The sequence below is a fragment of the Phaethon aethereus genome (assembly GCF_964289735.1).
Source record: "Phaethon aethereus genome assembly, chromosome: 8".
NCBI lineage: Eukaryota > Metazoa > Chordata > Aves > Phaethontiformes > Phaethontidae > Phaethon > Phaethon aethereus.
In genome coordinates this window covers 3788049-3808390 of record NC_138584.1, presented here as the reverse complement: position 1 = coordinate 3808390, position 20342 = coordinate 3788049, and the positions used below count along the sequence as shown (strand labels likewise).

At 50.7% G+C, this 20342-nt stretch overlaps 2 protein-coding genes across 5 annotated transcripts in view; one reads left to right on the top strand and one right to left on the bottom strand.

Annotated features, from left to right (window-relative positions):
* Positions 1 to 5697, top strand: part of SMG7 (SMG7 nonsense mediated mRNA decay factor) — a gene marked incomplete at both ends in the record, with an annotated part of 29473 nt that extends 23776 nt beyond the window's left edge. For 2 of the 4 annotated variants that reach the window (XM_082002916.1, XM_082002914.1), the window contains 6 exons: positions 136 to 285; positions 2433 to 2513; positions 3144 to 3303; positions 4646 to 4816; positions 4918 to 5069; positions 5584 to 5697. In XM_082002916.1, the coding sequence (XP_081859042.1) occupies positions 136 to 285; positions 2433 to 2513; positions 3144 to 3303; positions 4646 to 4816; positions 4918 to 5069; positions 5584 to 5697 (828 nt within the window). The remainder of the gene's footprint in view (positions 1 to 135; positions 286 to 2432; positions 2514 to 3143; positions 3304 to 4645; positions 4817 to 4917; positions 5070 to 5583) is intronic. The other 2 variants (XM_082002917.1, XM_082002915.1) reach the window with 1 other exon arrangement.
* A 2722-nt stretch (positions 5698 to 8419) lies between these two features.
* NCF2 (neutrophil cytosolic factor 2) lies at positions 8420 to 19670 on the bottom strand (the record flags this gene model as incomplete). Its single annotated transcript, XM_082003222.1, has 15 exons — positions 8420 to 9206; positions 11107 to 11269; positions 11517 to 11628; positions 11708 to 11859; positions 12599 to 12642; positions 14266 to 14344; positions 14726 to 14788; positions 15092 to 15233; positions 15455 to 15498; positions 16678 to 16737; positions 17730 to 17837; positions 18223 to 18357; positions 18563 to 18671; positions 18978 to 19060; positions 19497 to 19670. The coding sequence occupies 15 exons, from the start codon at positions 19668 to 19670 to the stop codon at positions 9109 to 9111; spliced, it is 1566 nt and encodes a 521-aa protein (XP_081859348.1). The 3' UTR covers positions 8420 to 9108.
* Positions 19671 to 20342: the final 672 nt, after the last annotated feature.

Below are 20342 nucleotides of genomic sequence, written 5' to 3'. Positions count from 1 at the left end.
GCGCTTCTGCATGCTGCCTTCTGCCTTTCTCTTGCTATTTTCTCTCATCCTGCTGTGGCTTAGCCTCTCCTCGCCGTCTCTTGCTGTTCCCCTTTCTGCCTTCTGTTGTCTCACTGTGCTCATTTCTGTCACTAGGACCCCAAGAGCTCCCCTCTGCTTCCTCCGGACCTGTTAAAGAGTCTGGCTGCCTTGGAGGAGGAGGAAGAGCTGATTTTTTCTAATCCTCCTGATCTTTACCCAGCTCTGCTGGGGCCTCTCGCCTCTCTTCCTGGACGAAGCCTCTTTGTATGTATTTGATGTAATACTGCTGCTTCTCACTCTTAACTGGCATCTCTTTCTTCTGAAATTATAAGAAATGTGAAATTCCTTTCTCTCCCCCAACCCTCCTGTCCCCTTCCCTGCCTCGCCCTTGAGCTAGTCTTCATGTGAGAGCTCAGACCAGCTGAAGGCCCCCGGTATAGCTGTCGGGCCAAAAACCCAGGCCTGTTACTTTGTTCAGAAATCAGAGTAACAGTGGGGCTTTTTCGTAAGTACGGTGCACAGGAGAGACGCTGATGCATCATTTAATGCCCTTGCTCTTCTGCAGTTGTATGGGCTTAGTAATAAGGATAAGGGGGAGCACAGATTCAGCTGTGGGAAGTTATCAGAACAAAGGTGGCTTATTATAATCTGTATATAAAAATTCCATAAAGGCAGAAGGAAGCTGCCCCACTAAATGCAGAAGAGGTTGTAAAAGAGCAAGGTGGCTTTGGAAGAAAATTGCAAGCAACTGGCTACGTAATCAGTAACTCCTATAGAAATACAGTCATTTTTGACAGACTAAGTTCCCCCCCCCCGCCCCCACTACATTTATGTATTAAAACCTTCCTAGTTCACTAGCTGGAGGGTCTTAGAGCTGCTGAATTTGTAAATTGCCTCTGAAAATGCAGTATGCCTTTCTAGTATAGCTACAAGCGTGTTCATTAAATACTACTACTTCAGATTAGTAGCAGGAACAAAGAAGAGTTATTTGTGACTCTACTCGAAATCTCTGATTAAGTCTATTCCTCAATTACTTTACATGCCATCCCAAGGAGCCAGTAGCAAAATAGACACCTATTTCTGTCTCATTAGGTACCTTTGCTAAGAAACCAACAGCTGCTTCTTCAGCAGCTTCCTTTGAAGCTTCTACTGTTGTTGTCTGCTGACAAATGGAAGGAGATTCTTCTCTGTGGAAGCTGTGTGGATATGCAGAGTGTGAATTTTGTCTGCCTTTTAAAACGTGCTTTCAAAGTAATGAGCTGTCACTTTGAAAATCTAACAAGAGAGGAGCTGCTTGCCAAGAAAACGAGTCTGTCTTAAGTTTACAGGATAAAAGCAAAGATATTCCAGATATTGAGACCATATTAAAGAGAGAGGGACGCTACTTCAGTTTTTTGTTGCTTGAACAATAAATTCAAAAACATCCGACATGCTGAGCCGGTATGAGTGCAAGAGGGCTTTTATTTGGAACAAAACTACAGCTGTCATTTTGGATCACACACAGTTTTACTTACGGCTTCACTAATTCTATGGCTTGGTGATGCTGATCCTAAATTTGGTGGTGTTTGTTGTCTACCAGCTGAGCTTTATAGTTTTTCTTTGGTTTCTGTATCGATGATAGCTGGTCCTATTTCTTCCCTAGATAGGCTTGTTTCAGAGAGACTGTTTTTTACTGCTTAATCATAGTAAGAACCAAAGACAAAGCTAAGAAATATTACGCTGGAAATAACAGCTGTATGAGAGGGGGTGGTGTAGATGATGGAAAAGGTCATGATCCATAAAATCTTAACATGGAACCTCAGGGGAGTTCTGGAACATCTGTTACAAACACGTTTTTTTTTTCTTCCTCTCTGCAGTCACTTATAATGAAAGTGAGAGCACTAAATGAAACTTGGAGTGTTTAACCCAATTAAAAAATCACAGCACTTGGCTGCTCTTACTGTCTAATAATGTCTATACAGCAGGGATGCTCTCAAACCCCAAAAATATTCTGTCAGTAGCAACATGCAAGAGTCTAATGTTTGAAGGAGTCCTCTGATCACTGGGAAGGATCCTGTCTCATTTGTACAAGAGTCTACACAACCATAGGGGGGTTTTTTGGCAGGAATCTCCCCTCTAGATGTATCAGAGTATTACATTTATGCTTTGAAAAGCTGTTCTGGCAGTAGGGTTTGCCTGAGACTCTCAGCTGTTGTGGTTGCTGATTGTTAGATATTAATTACAGTTAGTAGGGAAACTACTGATTTTTTGCATTTGTTAGTTTGTTCCCCCTGTGCTCTAAGGTGCTGGAGCTAAAATACAAGGAATGTTTTAAATGTGGCCAAAAACACCTTGGCAGTTTCTGATAGCATACTTTCTACCTGCTCTACATGGAACACTAACTGTTCTTTTTCCCTTTTTGGTTTCTGAAGAAGTCCCTGCTAGAAAAACCATCAGAACTGATGTCTCAGTCGTCATCTTTCCTGTCCCTCAGTGGCTTTTCTCTTAATCAGGTAAGCGAGGACCAAAGTCTGCAGCCCTTTGCTATTCAAGCTTGCCGTTAAACTAAGTAATGTGGCAGAAATATGATGATACCCTTTAGTTCGAACAAATGGCCAAACTGAAAGAAACCCAGGTGCCTAATTTTGGTCTGTATCAGCAAGATTATCTTTGCCTTTTTCAGTTGTCTTCCCACTAAATTCATCCTAGCTATAGTTCTGCTGATGTACTTCTGAACCTTGCCACGTTTGTGGGCCGCTTGCTCTTAGTGGAATCATGGAGTTGACTGAAAAGGTGCATCTCAAAGTGTTACGGTGTGTAGGTTTTTATTCCTGAGCAATGGATTACCCCTTTTCCAAAGAGCTGAGCAGGGTCTTGATCCACTTTTCTTGAGTATTGGGAATTTAAAGATTTTTTTGAAGGCTTTGCAGTGCAGCCAAGGGAAATCTGTTCTGATTCAGAATGTGATGGACTTTATGTTAAATAAAATGGTCAAAGAATACGGGGCCATGTGAAAAAGGAGTTTTAAAAAGGAAAATATTTTGATCTATAATTGTTAATCCTTTGTACAGTCTCAGTGTTTGAAATAAATCCAGTACCTAAACTTTTACATTGGTTTTTTTTTTTTTGCTTGTTTTTTTCAGGAAAGATATCCAAACAACAGCATGTTCAATGAGGTATATGGGAAAAATGTGAATACCAGCACAAAAACAGAAGTCACCCCTTCAGTTGCCCATCAGGAGACTTCACTATATTCTCTCTTTGAGGGGACTCCGTGGTCTCCATCCCTTCCAGCCAGCTCAGGTAATCGTGGTATGATTTTTCTTGTGTATAGTGATTAAAGAGGATTTGAGTTAATTCTGAACCTACTGCAAGTTAAATGTAACTGGAAATTAAAAAACACCTGCTTGACAATGTCTGAAGGTTTCTGTTTTTCTTTACACATCCTCAGAAATATGAGGGGATTCTGTAATTAATACAGCGTAAGAACCTAGATTTTAATTGAAGTAGTTGAGCAGGATAAAAGTTGTAGGTGGTGTTAAGTCCTGAAATCTCTCTAACTGACAAGCATTTGGGAGTAGAACTTTAACTCAAACATCCGTATACTTTCAGTGTAGCTTCTTTTGGAAAAAGCGGGAAGAACTGGATTTCATAATGTAGATATTTGAAAGAGAAAGAAACCATAATGGCTGAAAAGTGTGGAGGAAAATGACAGTTGGTTGGTTGGTTGTGGTTTTTTGGTGTGTTTGGGTTTTTGTAGGCTGTGAAGCAGCCTACAAAGCAAACTATCTTTTTCCTTAGTAATTATCTTAGAGGCATAAAACATCACTATGATATTATGATTTTGGTCTCACTAAAAGTCCAGAAGAGCGTGAGGGGAGGAGTTAGTTGAATCTAAGAAATTAGTGGATTTTAAATAGTATCTGAAATGGATGAGATTTTTGGTCACACTCAAATTTTTGTAACCGACCAGGAATAACCAGTGTGGGTGAAAAGGAAGGAAGGTGCTTTTATTCTAGCAGGATTCATGGCTCACACAGTTTCAGCTTTCTCTCCCTTCACCTCTTCATTCTAGACCACATAGTCTCCTGCTACCCTGCTATGCTGTGTTGTCTTCGGGCATCGTTCTCTCCTGCCCGCAGACAGGTTTTTCCATGCTCGCTCTCCTTTGCTCAGTATTGGGTTCTGGTTTGAATTCCTTTAAGACTCATAGAAATGTAAAACATTCACAGACTTGGGAGTTCAAGTCGTAAACTTGCGAAGTCCTCGAGGTTTAAAGTCTTTTTTTTTTTTATTGGCTTGCCAAAGCTTGGAGCCATAAAATTTATTTTTTTTTTAGTTTGAGAAAAGTTATTCACGAAACATGGAGAAAATTCGCTTTGGCTAGCCAGCCTTCTTGAGATTTCTTTCTTTTTGGTTTTCTGGTAAGCATTAAACAGTCATTCTGTGCTTTTATACACACAATAATTTTCACTCAGAACTTAGGAATTTGCCTTACGCTCGTGTAGTGGAGGGAGTAGAAACTGTCCTTCAGCACTGGAGAAAACTGGGTGATGGCAGAATTTGCAGCAGCACTAAGAAATTAAAAATATGGAGGCTCCTGCCATTTCTCTTGACCTTTTTCCTCTTGCCTTGTAATCACTAGATCATTCGACACCAGCCAGCCAGTCTCCTCACTCCTCCAACCCCAGCAGCTTGCCAAGCTCCCCTCCAACCCATAACCACAATTCTGTTCCTTTCTCCAACTTCGGACCTATTGGGACTCCAGACAACAGAGACAGGAGAGTTGCAGACCGCTGGAAAACAGATAAGCCAGGCGAGTGCGGGGTTCCGTGCTCGCGTGAAGCCGGCTTGATGGCGTTTGTTTTGCAGTGGTTTTGCTACGTTCCTTTGAATTTGTTTTTTCTCCCGTTTTAGCAATGGGAGGGTTCGGTCTGGACTATCTCCCAGCAACGTCATCATCATCGGAGAGCAGCTGGCACCAGTCCAGCGCTCCCAGTGGCACCTGGGCAGCCCAAGGCCCCCCTGCTATGGAGGACTCCTCAGCTGTGCTTATGGAGAGCCTGAAGGTATGTTTAACTGAAACTGAGCTCAGGAATGGGTGCTTGTGTCTGGGGCTGGAAGATCGGGCAATGGGCTTTAGCCTGTTGCAAAGCATCAGAGTTCAGTGTCAGAAACCGAAGGTTTCTCCTGCAGATATGCTTACGCAGGCAGTGCGGGAGGTGTGACCCATGCTGGAAGATGTGACTCTTCCAGTTCTTGCTGTTCTAGAATATTTTGCAGAACAGGACCAGGCTGGCAGACCTGGAAGAAACTATAACGTTTGCTTTGACTAGTCTAAAATTAGTAATCATTAATGTGGGATGAATTTTTATGGTAATGAGGATTCTGGAGGAGGATAAGCTTCTGCCAGGGAGCCTCTCTTTAGAAGGCTGCCTTTGAAGTCCGGATAACTCTCATGATAAGCCAGGTATGAGTGATAAAGAGAAGAGGGAGAATATAGAAAACTGTCTCCGCTTTCTCATCTGTAAGAGGGGGGCTGTCTAACGCAAGGAGGTGCTAGTGTTGGCTGTTTGTTTTTAGTCCATCTGGTCCAGTTCCATGATGCACCCTGGACCCTCAGCCCTGGAGCAGCTGCTCATGCAGCAGAAGCAGAAGCAGCAGCGTGGACAAGGCACCATGAACCCTCCGCATTGAGACAGAGGTGGCAACCCTTGCAAACGAAGGCTCCATACACCATGGCATGTTGGGTTTGCAGGACTGGCCCACACAGTCCTGTGCAGGTGGCAGCCCTCTCTTCTGTTCCTTGCCGTCAGGAGGGCGTAAGTGCTCCACCGACCCACTGAGTGTGCACAAAACGTCTGCAGTGCAAGAAAACACCATCAGGAACTCTCCCATCCCTGGGCCCTCTAGAGGGAGAGAGGAACTGCTGTTTGTCTCGCTCAGTAACCTGAAATCACCGCCTCTCACCTTCTCCATCGTGCATGTCCCCAGCCACATGGGAAGTAAAAGCTGAGAATGAAGGGCAGATGGGAGAAGCCAATGAGAACTTCTCAATCCTTTTCCTCTCTTTGAGGAGATAAAATAGGCATCCATTAATGATTGCTTTGCTGACTGAGAATGTAGTTGAAATTACTCCTAAACATCTTTATTACTATCTCAGTAGTAAGGTCACACTGAATTCTTCAGTACACAGACGTGCTTTGTAGTCAGTGTGTAGCAATGAAAGCCCCAGTTGCTGCTCCGGTCCGAGGTGGTTGGTGGTGAGGTGGGGCTCTATCTCCTGGGCTAGCGAAGGAGTTTCATGAAGGAGAGTCTGGCACTTGACACCACTTCACCTTTCACCCGAAGGCTTTGGCCAGCCTGTGGGTGGGTTAGAGACTCCAGCATGAAATGCCCTCCTCTCAGTAGGTGTTTGAGCTATAATCGGTGACGTGGGGCATCGCAGCACTCTGCTGGACAAGCAAGATAACTGCTATGGGGTTTTAAATTAATGTTTGATTCCTGTACATTTTACTGTAGCATAGTGGCTAGCCCCACAAAGGGCAGGCTAGTCTGTGCATTCACAGCCTGACTCATTTTAATAGGTAGGTAGAAAGCTTTCAATGGTTTTTGTTTGGGTTTTTTTTTTTCCTTTCCTCTCCATCCTCCCATCTTCGCTGGACGCTAGTAGTTTCATTACCAATGTGCAACATCTCGCAGAAAATAATCAGGGGTCCAGCAGGGCTGGGTAAAGACGACAGTCGGCCTGGACAGTGCGGGGTGTACACACCCCCTCAGGCACTCATGAGCTCTGCAGAAACCCGTCCCCCCCGCGCTCCCTGTCCCCAGCTGCAGCCCCAACCTTTCAGTTCCAGAATGAAATCCAAGGCACCCGTGGACACCCGTGTGTGTGACCCACACACGGAAGAAAGCATAGTGCTGTTCCTAGCTGAAAAAGTGCAGAAGGGAAAAGGAAAACGTTTTATTTGCTAATTTATTAGGGGGAAGGATGACTGGAAGCTTCGTTAACGAAAAGGACAGCATTTTTGTTAGTTTTCCCAGGGAAGTTACGGAAACAATCTCAATGTCCATTTGCTGTGTTTAGCAGTAGGGGTTTGTGTGATGATTCAGGATCTCTCAGCTGGAAGTCAGCTGCAGAGCAAAGCACATGCAGGAGCCGAAGTGACACTGGAGTCTGGGCAGTCCCAAAGAACACGAAAAGGGAAGACGGAGGAGACACGATACCCCTCCGGGGGTACGAGCAGCTCCCCCACGATCTCCACTTTAGCAACATCACTGTTCTTTGTTGCATTTCAAAGCTGTATTTCCTTTAAAAAGTCCAAAAAGTGAAGTTCCCACCCAGTGGTAGTATGAACCAAACCCTTCTGTACTTCCCTCCAGCCCTCCCGGTTTGCGTATCGAGCTGTGCGCCCAGGCAGCTGCGACATTCCAGTGTTCGAAGCATCACTGACTCTTGCACCCTAGACAAGCTAACCAGGTTCGCCATCTCATTCCCGGCAGCGCCGGGGTCCCAGCCGCACCGTTCCACTTGTGCATGAGCGTCCGGCCTCGGGATTGCGTCCGGCTCTCAGCTGGGACTCCCCTCCTGCCCTCCAACGCCCGGGGGAGCGAGGGAAGGGGCCCCCAACAGAAACTGGTTTGTGTCGTAAGCTTTTTTGTGTTTTTTGTCTGTCTGTGCAAGAACTGCAGCTGCTGAAATCAGCTTTGCCTTTAATTAAACCATGTTCTCTCCATCAAGGTCTGTGTGTCGCGTTTATTTCCTGTATAACTTGGCCGCAGGCTTTTAAAAATGCATTATTTTTCTGGAGAAGTCAGAAGAGGGTTTGAAGTTGAATTCCCCCCTGCCCCCATTTGAAAGAGAACTAACTAAATTGCAGAGATTCTGGCTTGGGCTCAGTGCAGATAATTGGATCGTGGTTTTGTGCTGCCTGTGTGCAATGCGTTTTACGTACTGAACCAAAAATCTGGGACAGGATTCAGCTGCAGACTGGAGTACTTGAACCTTGTAGAGCACAGGCAATGGGAGCTGGAGGAGACAGATCCTTCTGCTGTGTTGAGCCGCCTGTAAATCGAGATGCCGGGCTGTTTGCAGCCGGTTTCTAAACAGTGTACTTCCAAATGTGTCAAAGAAAACTATGGAGATGCTATGTTTTTTTAAATAACAAGTGTTTGTTATATCCAAACAACAACTCTTCAGGATAAGTTCCTTTAAATATAAATGAGATTTAGGTTATTGGGAGGGTGTGGTTCTCCAAAACTTGCGTGATAGGATCCGGATTGGGAAACTGCCGCTCGTCAAAGCAAAGTGCTCCCAGTGCTGCAGGTGGCCGGCTGTACCTGCAGCTTGTATGTTTTGAGGATGGGGCAGTGTAGATTTTTTTTTAAAATGACAGGAGGAGCAGCTGTTGGTGGCCAGGGAAGGCGAAATGGTGTGAAAGCAGCGCCGAGGGCAGAGGGAGGCAAGCCTTGTATTGGGTAGGGAACAGGACATCAAAGTTGTGTAGGCTTTTACACAGGGAACGACTTCGCTGCTGTACGACCTGCTGAGATTCCAGGCAGTGTCTTTCTGTGTTCTTTCTTCTGACTGCTGAGATAAAGCTGTGAGATACGGCTCCCAAAGGTGAAAAAAATGTTTTTATTGGCGGGGGCGTTTAAAGTCACTTCGAACTGAATTGTCAACTGGAGCAGGGTGAGGCTGAACGGTGGCTCTTAAACTCTTGGGGGTGGCAGTGATGTTTTAGGGAAGCAAATGCTGTTCAGCATTTCCCATCTGTAGCTTCCTGAAGGCCAGTTGCTCTTCTAGAGCTGTAAATGCAGGTGGCTCTACCCTCCCGTGGGTTTTCCCACTGCCAGCAGGGCTGTATAAAAGCTTTGGTAAGGATAGGGCAGGTGGGACAGAGCAAGTCTCTTGGTAAGCACGGGGTTTGTTTTGTTTTTTTTTTTTAATTGAACCTTTTGCATTGTCCTCACAAAAATAAAGCTTTTAATACAAGTAGCAATAATATTTTAAGTCCATTGTTAGATGCAGTGATTGATATGGAAACTTCTTAATTGCAACAGTTGAATTGTGAATTTCTTTCCACGATTCCTTAAGCTCTTCTGAAATCACATCTCCGGGTCTTCCGTGTTAGACTTCTGAACGAAAGCGGATGGGAAGATGCCAGTCTTGCCATTGCACTGGCCTTCTAACCAGTCTTCATTCACTGGAAGATAAAATGGACACAATTTTTGTCACCCTAGGGATATACGGGAGCATAATAACCTCCATGTGCTACAGACAGGCCCGAGGTCAGCATTTTAAGGTTTTCTGCTGATAAATCTGGTAGAGAGAGGAATGTGGAGGAAAGGGGCTGAGGGAGAATGAGAGAGAGAGCAAAGAACGCGCTGCCAAACGAAGGTGGGAAAAGTATATCAAAGAGAGGCCAAGGGGCTCAAACTGCCTTGGATACAAGACAGTGGAAACAAAGCGAGCGGTGGAGAGCAAGGAGATGATCTGTGATCTTGGGCTGTCCTCTTCAAGATGCCACCTACAGCGTATTTTCACCTGCTGTTTCATGTTTGTACCAAAACCACCCCACTACACCCAAAAGCCTCTGCTAGCCTGGGCTAAGGAACGCTTGAGAGCTCTGAAAACTCCTGCTGTGGGGAACCCAATGAGGTGAGAACCAACTTCTTAATGGGAAATATTTAGCTCAGCGGTGAAGGGGAGAGTAGGATTTTGGGGTGGGAGGGGTCATCAATGTTGTGTGGTGCAAGAACTCACCTGTCCAGCGGCAGAGTGGGAACTATGAAGCCTGCCTGCCAGCGCAAACTAGCGAAAGAGCTACACATAGCAAAGTATCATCATTTTTTTGCCTTTAAAACTATTTCTGATGTCTTGGTTTGACTTGGAGGCTGCCCTGTACGGGGTCTGTACGTAATTCTTCACTTCATATGGGCTCACCACCGACTTTTGCTGAAGCACAGCAACTTTGTCCTCCCTGCTGTGTGTTCTGCACAGGCTTGGAAGGATCCAACTCAAAAACACCTACTAGATCTTGCTGAGATTTAGTCTGTATTTAAGCCTCAATTCTCATGGAAGCACTAAAGATTAATATTTAAGAGGATCGAGGCTGATGGAAGATGGTAGCCTTAAAAAGAAAACCAGCCAGAAGAAGGTGCCAGGTGAGAGGAATGGGGGAAGTAGCATTCTGAGATGTAACTCTGCCTTCGTTCCTAATGTAAGGCATGACGTGGCGGCCAAAATGAGGCACCTCCTTTAAGAAATAGACTGCGATCAGTAACCTTAAACACAGCTCAAGTGAAACTCTCCCGTGTTGAAAGTGTTTGGGGAAAGGGAGTGGTAGAAACAGGGCTGTGATGAAAACAACGTTGGAAGAAGTGTGCGGAGCGCTGAGGCTTGGGCGGGAAGCCCATGGTGGAGCTGGCAGAGCTCTGCCGCACACGAGGCAGTTGCGGCAGAAGGCGGCACTTGCAGGAAGCGGTCTTGCAGGCTTTGGGTCCTGCTGGTCTTGTGGCTCCAGAGAACTGGCTGGTAAAGCCAAAAACGCTGTCCTTCAGCAGGAGCACGCAAAGCAGATGCTAGAGATGCCTCAGTAGGTTGGATTTATTTTTTTGCTTGGTGACACAGCTCTTAGCGATACAAAGGAAAGCAACTCTCGTACGTGTCCTTAGGTTGTCCTTTCCCCTGGCTTCCAGCTGACACCCCCTGCTCACGCAACCTCTGCAAGCTGCTGTTCTAACCGGTCTTGTGAAGTGCTTGCATTCAATGCAGGCTTCCTCAGAGCGCCCTGCAGCAGGAATCTGAGCAGCCTGTGCTCCATCTAAAGGTGGCAAAACTGCAACTTGCAGGAGAAGTTTGCCATCGGGGAGGGCTGCCTGAGCCAGGCTGTTGCTCTGCAGGTCCCCAGCACGAAACGGTTTGCTATGGAGGACTGGAGGATTCAGGAAAAGAGATCAAAGTCCCTAGTGAATCTTGTAGGCTCCACTGAAGACCAGGCGTCCGGTGCCTGACAAAATACCTGAGAGGTTTTGGCCTACCTGGCAAATGTGGGGAACCCGCAGTGTCCCTCCCTTCCCCTGTCGCAGAAGGAGCAAGATTACCTTTGGATAAAACAAGTATCACGTCTCCTGCCTGAAACTCCAGGTCTTCAGGCTGGGTGGCTTCGTAATTGTACTGCGCTACAACTTGGGTTGGTCCTGTCTCCTCCGGCGTTGCCTCCTGTGGTGACTCCTCTGGTTTGCTGTCGGGTAAAAACCCCTCTCCCTAGGGCAGGAAATAAGCCGGTAAGGACACTTTTTGTCATCGCCTTTTTCTCTGCGCACCAGGGTAAGAGAGACAAGCTCTGTTTCTCTTCGCCCGCTCTTTGCTCCTCTGCCTTTCAAGAGGTCGGCTGGCTTGCTTTGACAGCCACGAGCCTGCACTCGTGGCAAGGAAAGCAAAGGCAACGTCTGCTTAGGTTCCTTGTTGGAGCGGGCAGAAGCGGTGGCTGCCACTGCTAGCTGTCACTGACCTCCGTGATGTCGCACCAGACCGTCAAACAGTTGTCCTTGCTCTGGCTCCAAGCCACCTCCAGGTTCTCCGTGCGCAGAGGCACCAGCGCTTGGCTCTCCGCGGGCTTGTACCTGGGTGCGCAGAGGACGTGGGGTAGGGGTGAGAGCCCTGAAAAAGGGCTCTAGCTCCCTGCAGCGGGCAGCACCTCACCTCAGCTCTGCGTGCTCGGGCTGCAGCTCCAGTTTCTTGCAGACCAGGTCCAGGAGCTCCGTGTAGGAGAGACCTGGCTCGACTTGCAGGGCGACCGTGTATTTGTAATGCACCTTGAGGACATGGGGGCTGGAGGTGGCAGCTTCGGCCTCCTGCGGGCGGTAAACTGGATGTCAGAGCTCGCGTGGCTTGGCGAGGGCAGGGAGAGGGACCGGCACGTGGAAACTGCGGTTGCCTAAGTCAAATCTGAGCTGCGGGGCATCGGCTGGCTGCTGGTCAGGGAGACATCCCTGCCAGCGCGCGCAGCCTTTGGTGCGTCGTCGGGGCAGGTCGGCAGCCGTGCTGCCTGAGCTATGGCTGGACCTGTGGCGGGTTGGCAGCCCTGGGCTTCTCCCAGGAGAAAGCGCGGTAATGGATTAGGCACTTAGCAACCCAACTGTGGCTTTCGGGTGACCAAATTTGAGGTGTGTCCACCCTCCAACCCCCTCGTTCTTCTTTTCAGTGGGGATCGTCCTGTTTTTCCGTCTCTTTCCCCAGTGTCACCTTCTGATGCGCAGACCCTGCCCAGGAGCGTGTCCATTGCAGCCGAGCTGTCTCCTATTTCTCCCTTCTCAAGTGCCACAGGTCAACCATGGTGAGTCGTACAAGGGCTCTGCTGACAGCCCTGGGTCCACTGGGGAGTGGACCTGGAGGGGACCTCCCAAAAAGTCACCTGGTTAGGTCTTGATGACCTGCTGGCCCCTAGCCCTGTCATTATTGTCCTGGAGGACGAAAACCTGAACACTTCCAGGGCCATGGTGCTTGCCGGGCACGCCAGCAGCTTTCAGCGTGCAGTAAGTGCAGACTTGTAAGGCCAACAGGACCTTGGGGTCTGCGTTCACAAGGTGTTACCTTTGCTACGTCTCTGGGCTGTCTCGCAGTAGCAGGAGCGTACTCTGTGGAGGAAGGAAGAGGTGGCTCAGCAAGCGGGACAGGGTAAGCATGACTGCTCTATGCCTAAATACACGTTCAGATCTCCTGCACCCCTTCTCCTTGACACCCATCATTATCTGCAGCAAGAGCAACCAACCCTGGAGCCAGCGGTGTCCCCTGAATGGGTGCGGCATCAGCAGTGACGGGATTCATCCGTAAGGAGCAATTTAGAAATTAGGAATTTTGAAAAGTAAGATTTAGATACAGCCACTGAGCAGAGGTTTGGGCTCTGTGCCTTCCCTCTTACAGGGATGAGAGCTTCGGGGGTGGGATGTCTTGGCTACGTGGATTTAAAAAAAAAAAAAATGTGAGCTGCTGGTTTTAGTGTCTTCGCTTTTCTGATCTCCCTAGATCCGCACTGAAAACTGGAGGCAATCCCTGTCCTTCACCGGGGTGGTAAAGCTAGATTCAGGCCTCCAGGTAGGGTGATTTCATGCAGGTTTGTTGAATTCTCTTCACAAGGATCTGCTCTATGTTTTGCCAATGCTTTGACTCGACTGTGCTCATTACGGGAAGAGACACGCTGTTGAACGCGGTCCCACTGCTAGATCTGCGACGGCTTCCGGTGCCGTAAAGATGCTCTTTGAGGTTGTTGGCTCCCTGAGCCGTTTGCCCTTAACTCCCGTAAGCCGCGGCCATTTTCTGTATCAACTTCACCACTGCACTGCCTGTGAGGCTGCGCTGCTTGGGACACCAGCCCTGTCCTGTCGTAGTCTTTGGGCCACCTTTCCCCACCATAGACTGGCTCAGGCCCACCTGAGAGCAGGGGGCTTGGCAATTGGTTGTCCACATATTTTTTTTTTTTTTTTTTTTTTTGGCAGGTTGGCTGTCGGTAGCCAGAATAAGCTGCAGCAGGTAACACCCATGCGGTACGGTCTCTGCACAGTGATATTTTTCTACCCCAAATGGTTTTTTCCCACAGCGGTGTGGAGCTTGCAGCTCAGCCGCAGGCTTCTACCTCCGAGCACCACTTGGTGTTTCCTAGGGAGGGCAACTTGCGGTCCTTCCTCCCTCCTTCCTCCCTTCTTCCCGCTTTAAGCAGCAATTGCGGACCACACGCCACAGCGCAGATGCAGGCGGCAGCACCCTGAACCAACTGTGCTGGGGGGGGTGTGGTGGCCCTGGTGGCTACCATCCCCGGCCCGGGACGTGGGACGCCGGCTCACATCAGCCGGGAATCCCCTTCCCAGGGCAACCACGTCTCCTTCAAACCTCACCCAGCTCACAGCAGCACCGAAACCATCGCAGGTGCCCTGCTCTAAGGAGAAGCCTGGAAGGAACCTTCTCCTCCAAGACTTGGACAAGCTGGGTCACTTGCCCTGTTCCTATCCCCAGGCCCTTTTTCTCATTAGCCGTTGTGCTAATTAAGAGCAAGGAGGGGCTTCCTTTCCTCGAGGACCCACGCGCTCTATTTTACTCCATCCTCAGCACTGCGGTTGCTGTCTCTGCCTCCTGCTTTAACATGTCCCCATCACTGACTGCAAACGAGCCCGAGAACAAGATGGAGATGAGCCCTAGCCCTGGTCTCAACACGTGAGGTCACGGCACCGACAGGGGTTTCACCCCTTCAGCTCCCCCTTGCTGACCTGGTCCTGGCTGACGGGGTTTCTCTGGAGCGGTGGAGCTGGGCGGCTCTGGGATCCCGGCTTCAAGAGGGGTTTCTTCCTGTGCCGGATGGGAAGAAGGTAGAGCTGTCCATCCCACCCTTCCTAAGGCAGCTGGGGTGCTGCTGCCTCGTGGAGCCCTCCGTCAGCCCACTATTTTCCCAAGGTCCGTTTGGGGTCTTGAACTGGGGAGGGATGACTTCGCATATCCTCCCGGCATTGCCAGCCACCACCCGGGAGGCCATCAACACAGCATCTGCCCAGATTTTGCAAGTGTCTCAGCTCATCTTAAGGTGACCGTGAGCCAGAAGAACCAACCGCAGCATTACGAGGGGCAGGGAGCTGCAGGTATGGGTCCTGCTGGAAGGCCCAGAATAGATGGTGGGTGAATGTGTGGGGATCTGCCCCACCCAGGACACCGTCTCCTCGTGGGCCTCCTCACCTGGATATACAGCTTGTTCTGGAGCTCCACAGGCTCGAGGTAGTTGCAGGGGACGATCCCTTTCTGCAGGGGAAGGAGAGATGAGTGAGCATTGCTTGGCAAGGACACAACCCACTGCTGGAGGACACAACTGAGCTTGTCCTCGCCCTGCCTGAATCCAGGAGAGTCCCTGAGCCTTGAAGGTTAGTTGCTGCAGGCTGGATGGGTTTCACTGAACACTGTGGCCTGAGCCAGGGTGGATATAAGGGACTTAAACCAGAAACTCATTCAGCTGTTGACGGCAAGGCTTTGCCTGCAGGTCCTCTGCAGAACCTCGCAGCGTCCGCCCCATCGCCTGCCCCCTCCTGCCAAGCACGCCCCTGGTACCTTTCCGTTGAACATCACCGTAGCCCAGTTGTCCTTCTCCTTTTTCAGGACAAAGACGATGTTTCCCGGCAGGACCTGCAGCTCCTCGGCAGTCTCAGGGATGAACTCATACAGGACACGGTGCGGCTGCCCTTCGAGGGCCCTGGGTGCGGGAGCAGTGGCCGGGTCAGGAAGGCGGGTGACTTCGTTGTTTTACATCATAGGGGGACCCCAGACCTCTGCCTCCTTGTTCCTGCAATCCATTCCCCACCCTACCCCCCCTGAGTTTTGGGTGCCAGGTGGGCAGTTGGCTGCGATGGTGCTGGACGGGCTTGGACCTGGTTGCCCGGGTAAACAGCACTGTCCATCCTTCAACCAACTCACCTGAAGATTTCTGGGGTCTTGGGTCTGGGTGGCGGACCAGAGGCCTGCCAACAAGAAGACAAAAAGAAAATTATCAGTAATCTGGAGGATTTTGGTTGCTTTGCAGAGATGTCCTGCAGCCTTCTACCTGCCTGCCATCACCCCTACACAGTTCCTTCCTCCCCGTGCTGGTGTCAGGTCAGGCAACTTGAACTTTAATGGAGTTTTTTTGCTGCTTTGCAGCCGGCTGCAGTCGGTTTTTGGTGCTCTGCCACCTTGATGGGTGGCATCACGCATTAAGCAGCTGCCTTAAATGCCATGAGGAATACCCCTGGCTTTCTGCCTTCTGATGAGCAATTTCCAAATTCTCCACCTGCAGCTGGTTTTCAGAGGCACAGTCCTGTTTTTGCTTGTGATTTTGGTTTCAGCTCGCAGAGGGTTGAGATCATGGATTTGAGATCAGCTGGTTTAAACTAAGTTGTACTTCCCTGTATCTTCCCGTTGTCGTGCTTGTAAAACACGCAGCTACTGTCGTGGTGCTTTACGGTCTCTCCTGCCTAAGTCATTGAAAGTCTCTGCTGGATTTTATCAACCCTCTGAAGAAGCTGCTTGAAATAGTCCTGACTCCTGCAGCGAGGTGTCAACACTTGGTGCATGGAGAAGAGCATATTTTTATCTTGCCTGACGGTGCGGCAGGCTGCGGCAGGCTGCAGCAGCTGCGCTTCCCCATGTCCTCTCGAGAGGCTCCGGTAAAAACTCTTGTGTGTCTTTTGAGATGGAAAGATGCTGCTTGCTACATCATCAGGAAAATGGCACGGAAAATGCGGAGGGCTTCAGGAAGTGGGAGGACGATGGAAAATGAAAGCAGAACTGCTGCTGCTTCTCCACTCAAGCTTAGACAGATGAACCCTAATGAATCTTACGGGGAGGGTTGGGGACGACTCCCTGCCGAAAGCCATCGCCCTGCAGCAACGGTGGGGGCAGAGGATGTGCTGCCAGGCCGCCTCTCCCCTGTTCGGGGAACCGGGCTAACCTCAGCCACGAACGTAGGTGGGTTTGGGCTGCGCTTTCTGGTGACGGAGAGAGCAGCGTCTGCCTCCTCCCCGCGGCAGTAGTGGAAAGTTCACGGTGATGCTGCTGTTTTCTCCCCACCATGAGCCAGAGCCCTCGGAGAGCTGCGGGACGATACCCATCCCCACATCCTCCTGAACTTCCCTTGAAGCTGTTCATTGGTCGTGCCTTACCTGTGGTTGGAGTGGAGCAAATCCTGAAAAATCATCCTTGTCCACCACGGATGCCACCACCTAGAGCCAAAGACAGACGGGTAGTGACTTGGTGCTTGTAGACCTCTCTTAGACATCTGTCTACCCTCTTCCTTTGCTGTTGGCCAAGCCAAGCTCCTCAGGATGCTTCGGGTTCAAGAGGGGCTGTGAATTTAGGCTAAGCATCTTTGACTACAAGCTGAGTGCTTCTGGCACGAAAACTCACTTCTCGGCTGTGACAAGGTCTCAGGTTTTGGCCCCGCCATCACTGCAGTTAGAGTCATTATAACCTAAAAGTTTCCCTTTATATTTTAATCACAAATGTTGAAGGGAGTCAAAATGTCCAGCTGGAGCCCCTACCCCCTACAGGTGACTTTAAACATCGTTTAGAAAGTTCATAAATGATTGTGTGCAAGTTTCTGGGGATCTGCTGACACCCAAGGAGCTGCTTGGCTCTTGGTTGACCGATTCCCCAGTGCCTGCCCAGCCGATGGGTCGCTTTCCAGAGGAGCACTGCCTCCCAGGACCCGAGCCTGAGGGTGATATCCCAGTGCCTGGATTTTGCACACTCATGGGAGAAAAGCTTGCGCGCTTATCTGAGCTGAAAAGCCCCTTTCAAACAGTGCAGGGGAAGAACTGGAGGTCGTTTGTGGGTGCCAGATTTTCAATAGCTTCTTCTTTTAATTATTATTTCCCCTCCCTGAACAAAATCTTGGCTCGAGTTGAAGCTCTGGTGGGACCTTGCCAGCCCATTGCTGACTGACTGTCCCTCACGTCTTGCTAAGGAGAGAAAGTGAAAACAGGCCACGCTCTGCAGAAACATGCTTTTTGCTCCTCTGTTCCTGCAGGGTCCCTGTTCCCCGTGAGACCCCTGTGTGCCTCCTTCCACGCCTGGGGAGATCCCCGAGGCCCAGACCGGCTCCCTATCTCTGGTTGCCCACCAGGCAGCAGATAGCAGCTCAGACGGGTGGTGAGAGGGTGGTGAGCAGCTCTCTTCAGGCTTGGTCGGAATAAATAAGGTATTTCTTTCTTACCATAGCCTTTCCCAGGTAGTCCTTCTTCTCCAGCTGAGCCACTTGCTTTTCATTTGGTCTAAACAGCTTCCCCGCGGGAATGGCCACCAGCTCGCAGAGCTTCTGCTTCTGAAGAAGAGCAGAGCTTCTGTAGCAGAGAGAAGTCATAGCGCTCTTCAGAGGTGAGAGCAGGGACTGTCCCCCTCCTTCTACCACTGGGGTTAAGGTCTTGCTCCGTAAAGTCAACACACGGCCACCACAGCCCGACCCCAGCCCTGACGTGGTCCACTTAGCCTGGTTTTCCCGTCCCTGCTTCCCCAGCGACCCAAAGCTCTTCCTACCAGCTTGTGTCTCAGCACGGCACTCACATTTTGCTCAGCCCGCTGCATTTTTCTCTTGCTCTGCTAAAGCTGTAGCTAAATGGTGGTTTCTCTTGTCACTGGGATTTTTCTCCTTCGTCCCCATGGGGCTGCTGTGAGCAAAGACAGCGGCTGTAAGACCTGCTCCTCCTTACCAGGATGGCTTCCATTGCCCTGTCGATCTTGTTGTGCTGGGCCTCGCTCTTCATGCTCATGGCCAGTGTCAGGTGCTCCTCGGCTTTCTTCCAGTCCTCCGTCGTGGCATACACCAGCGCGATGTTGTAGAGTATCTGCCGGAGGGATGTGAGCAAGGAAATGAGCAGCCGGACCGTTGCCAGGAGGGTGGTAAAGGAGAGGACAGCAGCGTGGTGGCACTGCGCCAGCCGGCTTGCTTTCTTTGCAGCGCACAAGGAGAGGCTGGCTGTCTTTTCTTTAGACTTCTTGAGCTGGTGGACAGACCTATGGGATCAAAACTGCCAGTCAAGTCTTTCTCACCTCACAGGCAAAGAGCCTGTACCGCAACCCCAGGATCTTGTAGTCAATGAGCTGGTTGCCTCGCAGCTGGGCCAGCGCCTTTCTGAAATCCTCAATGGCCTTTTCATGACTGTGGAGAGAAGACAAGGGCATCACCACCTCGTGGTGGCAATCTGCCTGCCTTTACTTAAACTTGTGTGCATTTAGTTGGGTCTCTTCTGTCTTCTTGCAAGTGTTTTTGGACACCCCAGAGGGAGGAGAGGTGCTCCAAGGCCGGTGTTAATCCCCAAACTGCACTGCAGATGATCAGCAGCCTGTTCTACCTCGAGGCGTTGCAGTTTGGCCCCTGGGGTACCAACCTGCCTGGGGCCATCCTCAGCCGAAGGCTGGCACCTCCACAAGCGGCAAAAATGAAACTTTAAACCCTTGCACTCACTTCTGCCTCCGGTAAAACACGATCCCCCGCTGGAAATAAGCCACCGCCAGGTGCTTGTCGCAGCCGATGCTCCGGGTGAATGCCTGCATGGAGGTAGGAGTGGGGCAAAAAGGGGGTAAAAAGGGAAGACCTTTAAAAAACTGAGGGTGTAGAGCGGTTATACCTGTCCTGCTTTAGACAAGTGGCCTAAGCTGTTCCAGGCTTCTAAGTTTTTTGGGCTAGAACCATCTGCCATCGCTCGGCAGCTCAGTGCCCCTGCGATCACCTCTGGGCAGGCGAGCAGCAAGCCTGCACCTCTCCCGCTGCTTCCCCTCTGAGTCACCGGGAAAACAGGTTCAGCAGGAACAGCCCAGGGGTGTCACGCTCCATCCCGGCTTTAAAAGGCCCCAAATCCTTCCCTGAGTCGGACTGTGGCCCTTAATTCCTCCCGTCCTCACCCAGGCCCGTCTGTCTGGCAGGTCTGCGTGCAAACTCGCCGGCGCCTGCGAGCGGGGACGGTGACGAGGAGCACTGTCTTACCTCCTCCGCCTCGGCCAGCTTCCCCAGGACGAGGTGGATGCAGCCGACATTAAAGCAGATTTTGGCAGGGGGGTTCTGGACGGCCGTGAAGGCGTCCAGGGCTGCCCTCCACTCCTTCCTGTCCGCCGCGCACACCCCTTCTTGCCACAGCCGGATCGTCTCCACCAGGGACATGGCGCGACGGGAGCGGGATGTGGGGTCCCCGGCCGTGGCGTGGGCCTCGCCCCTCTCCTCCTCCTTTCCTGCGGCGCTGCTCGGTCTCTCTCTAGCTCCCTTCTGCCTGTACTTCTGCCTTCCCCGCTGCCCGTGTCGCAAACCCGGCAGGAAATGGCCTCGCTCACATCAGTGGAACGCGGCCCCGGGGTGGGGAAGTGGGGCAGAGGCTGCTCCGCCACAACGGTTTTCCACGCTGCGCTGCCGCGGGTTGCGTGCCACGTCCTCTCCGGCAGCCGGAGGGGTTCTGCTTCTCCGGGTTTTTCATGACAAGCCGTGGATTTTGTCGGCCGGGTGGTTGATCGGGTCAAATTTAGGGCTGCAAAGCCACCAGGCGAGCGCTGCAGCCGAGCCGCTCGTGCCCTGCGAAGCCTGGCCCTCGGCGGAGGTGGTTGCTCAACGGTTCCTGCAGGCATGGCTGCCTGCGGCTGGGCTGGAGCTATCCGGCGTGCCTGTCCCAGCGGGAAGGCCAAGTAGGGCCCCCAAGGCACAGCCTGGGAAACCATTTGCGTTGCCCCAGTGAGGAGCTCTGCTGCTGGGGGTGCAGAGATCTGCCCGAGGAGGGGGCTCCGGGGGCAGCGGCCGTGCCACGCTCGGCCCGGCGTCGCTCCCATCGAGGTGTTTTATGGCCGA